The 1,572-nt window shown below is 37.5% G+C and overlaps 1 protein-coding gene across 3 annotated transcripts in view; it reads right to left on the bottom strand.

The window, feature by feature from the left end:
• LOC106525706 (DNA-binding protein SATB2) overlaps positions 1-1,572 on the bottom strand; it is a 29,053-nt gene that overhangs the window by 16,001 nt on the left and 11,480 nt on the right. For all 3 annotated transcript variants that reach the window (XM_014020029.1, XM_014020027.1, XM_014020028.1), the window contains exons 4-5: positions 1,416-1,542; positions 565-688 (exon numbers count right to left, since the gene is read on the bottom strand). In XM_014020029.1, the coding sequence (XP_013875483.1) occupies positions 565-688; positions 1,416-1,542 (251 nt within the window). The remainder of the gene's footprint in view (positions 1-564; positions 689-1,415; positions 1,543-1,572) is intronic.

Genomic DNA, 1,572 nt, shown 5'->3' with positions numbered 1-1,572 from the left:
CCATGTTGGCTATTGCTTAGCATATTATTAGCTTCTAGATGCTGAAGTAGTTGATTAAATAATAGTGATGAAATGTTTGCAGATGCAGCTCTAAAGATCAATAGAAACATAAAGGAAATGAGGCAAATAATAGAATTTTATGTTTCATTTAGATTATTTTACAAAAAAAAAAACTATTAATTAGATCTTTTTACCGTAAAGAGGAGTCAAAAACTTCCTAATATTAATTATTTCAACTCCAGCACTTCTACAAACTACTTGACTTTTGACCTGCCTGGATAAATTTATTTATTTATTAGTTATTATTTAACCAGGSAACTCCCACTGAGATCACACATCTCTTTTGGAAAGGAGGTCTTGGCCTGAAGGCAGCCTAACGTGAGAGTTTCTGGACTGTGGGAGGAAACTGGAGAACCCGGACACAACCCGAGGATTGAACCCAGGACCTTTTTGCTGTGAGGAATTGTTTTTAACCCTTAAGCCGTCATACTGCCCAAGTTAAAAAAAATAATAATTTCCTCCCAGACTGATTTTAGTGGGTTTAATTGGTCACACAGCAGTTACCTGAGACAGAGGACACTCCTTGGCCAAAGCACTCTGGTTGGTTTCTCTGAGAAGCTCTTTGAGGGCGTTTCTCACCGTGGCATGGCTCCACTGATCAGACGGCAGCTCCTCCAGGCGGGAAAAACTACAACAAATATCTGATTTTAATTCTTTTCTTTTGAAGAAAAATAATCACACACTTTCACTCTTCTTACGTTCGTGTACAGAAAAACTTACTATATCATATTTAAGACTAAATCAAACCAGAACTGAAATCTTGTCTTATTTTTCAGACATTTATTCCAACTCATCTAGATTTTGTTTCAGGTGACTCTCAAAAATAGATTTGAACTTTTTATGCCATTAATGATCCTGTTTTTTAGTCTTAAATTATTTTGGCTATTTCAGCCAACATGTGTTATACTGTTGGTAACTGCTCCATATATTAGTCAGGTAAGACAATATTTACATCAGCCACAGTGAAAAACAGGTAAAATAACTGAATTAACTGTAAAAAAAAAACCTGCTAAACTAAGAAGCCAAAAACCTACATACATTTACAAAACTGAGTCTAAGCTGTACATCTTTAATCCTCCTGCTGCCCTTGGGTCAAAATGACCCCTGAGAGTTAAAATATTGAGGTCTCACAATCAGACATTAGGGGTCATTTTTGACCCAATGGCAGCAGGGAGGTTAATGAAAGAGTGAAAATGTCCTGATTTTAAAGAAATATTAAGTTTGAAAACAATCACACTACAGTCATTATAATCAGCTGATTGATTTGTTGAACTTATTATAACTTATTTTCAGTTAAATCACACACACACACACACACACACACACACACACACACACACACACACACAGCCGACCTGTGCAGCAGGATCCTCAGTGTGACCATGTGGTAAACATCCAGCAGCATGTCGGCCACAGTTGCCTCTGGAGCATCTGTCAGGTAGTGGATGGGCATCGGCTTCCATCTTCCCACTTTAATAATGCCTGCAGAACACACACACACACACACACACA

This window comes from Austrofundulus limnaeus, unplaced genomic scaffold (genome assembly GCF_001266775.1).
Source record: "Austrofundulus limnaeus strain Quisiro unplaced genomic scaffold, Austrofundulus_limnaeus-1.0 Scaffold238, whole genome shotgun sequence".
NCBI lineage: Eukaryota > Metazoa > Chordata > Actinopteri > Cyprinodontiformes > Rivulidae > Austrofundulus > Austrofundulus limnaeus.
Note: the sequence above shows the minus strand (reverse complement) of the source record. Positions and strands in the feature narration are given on the sequence as shown.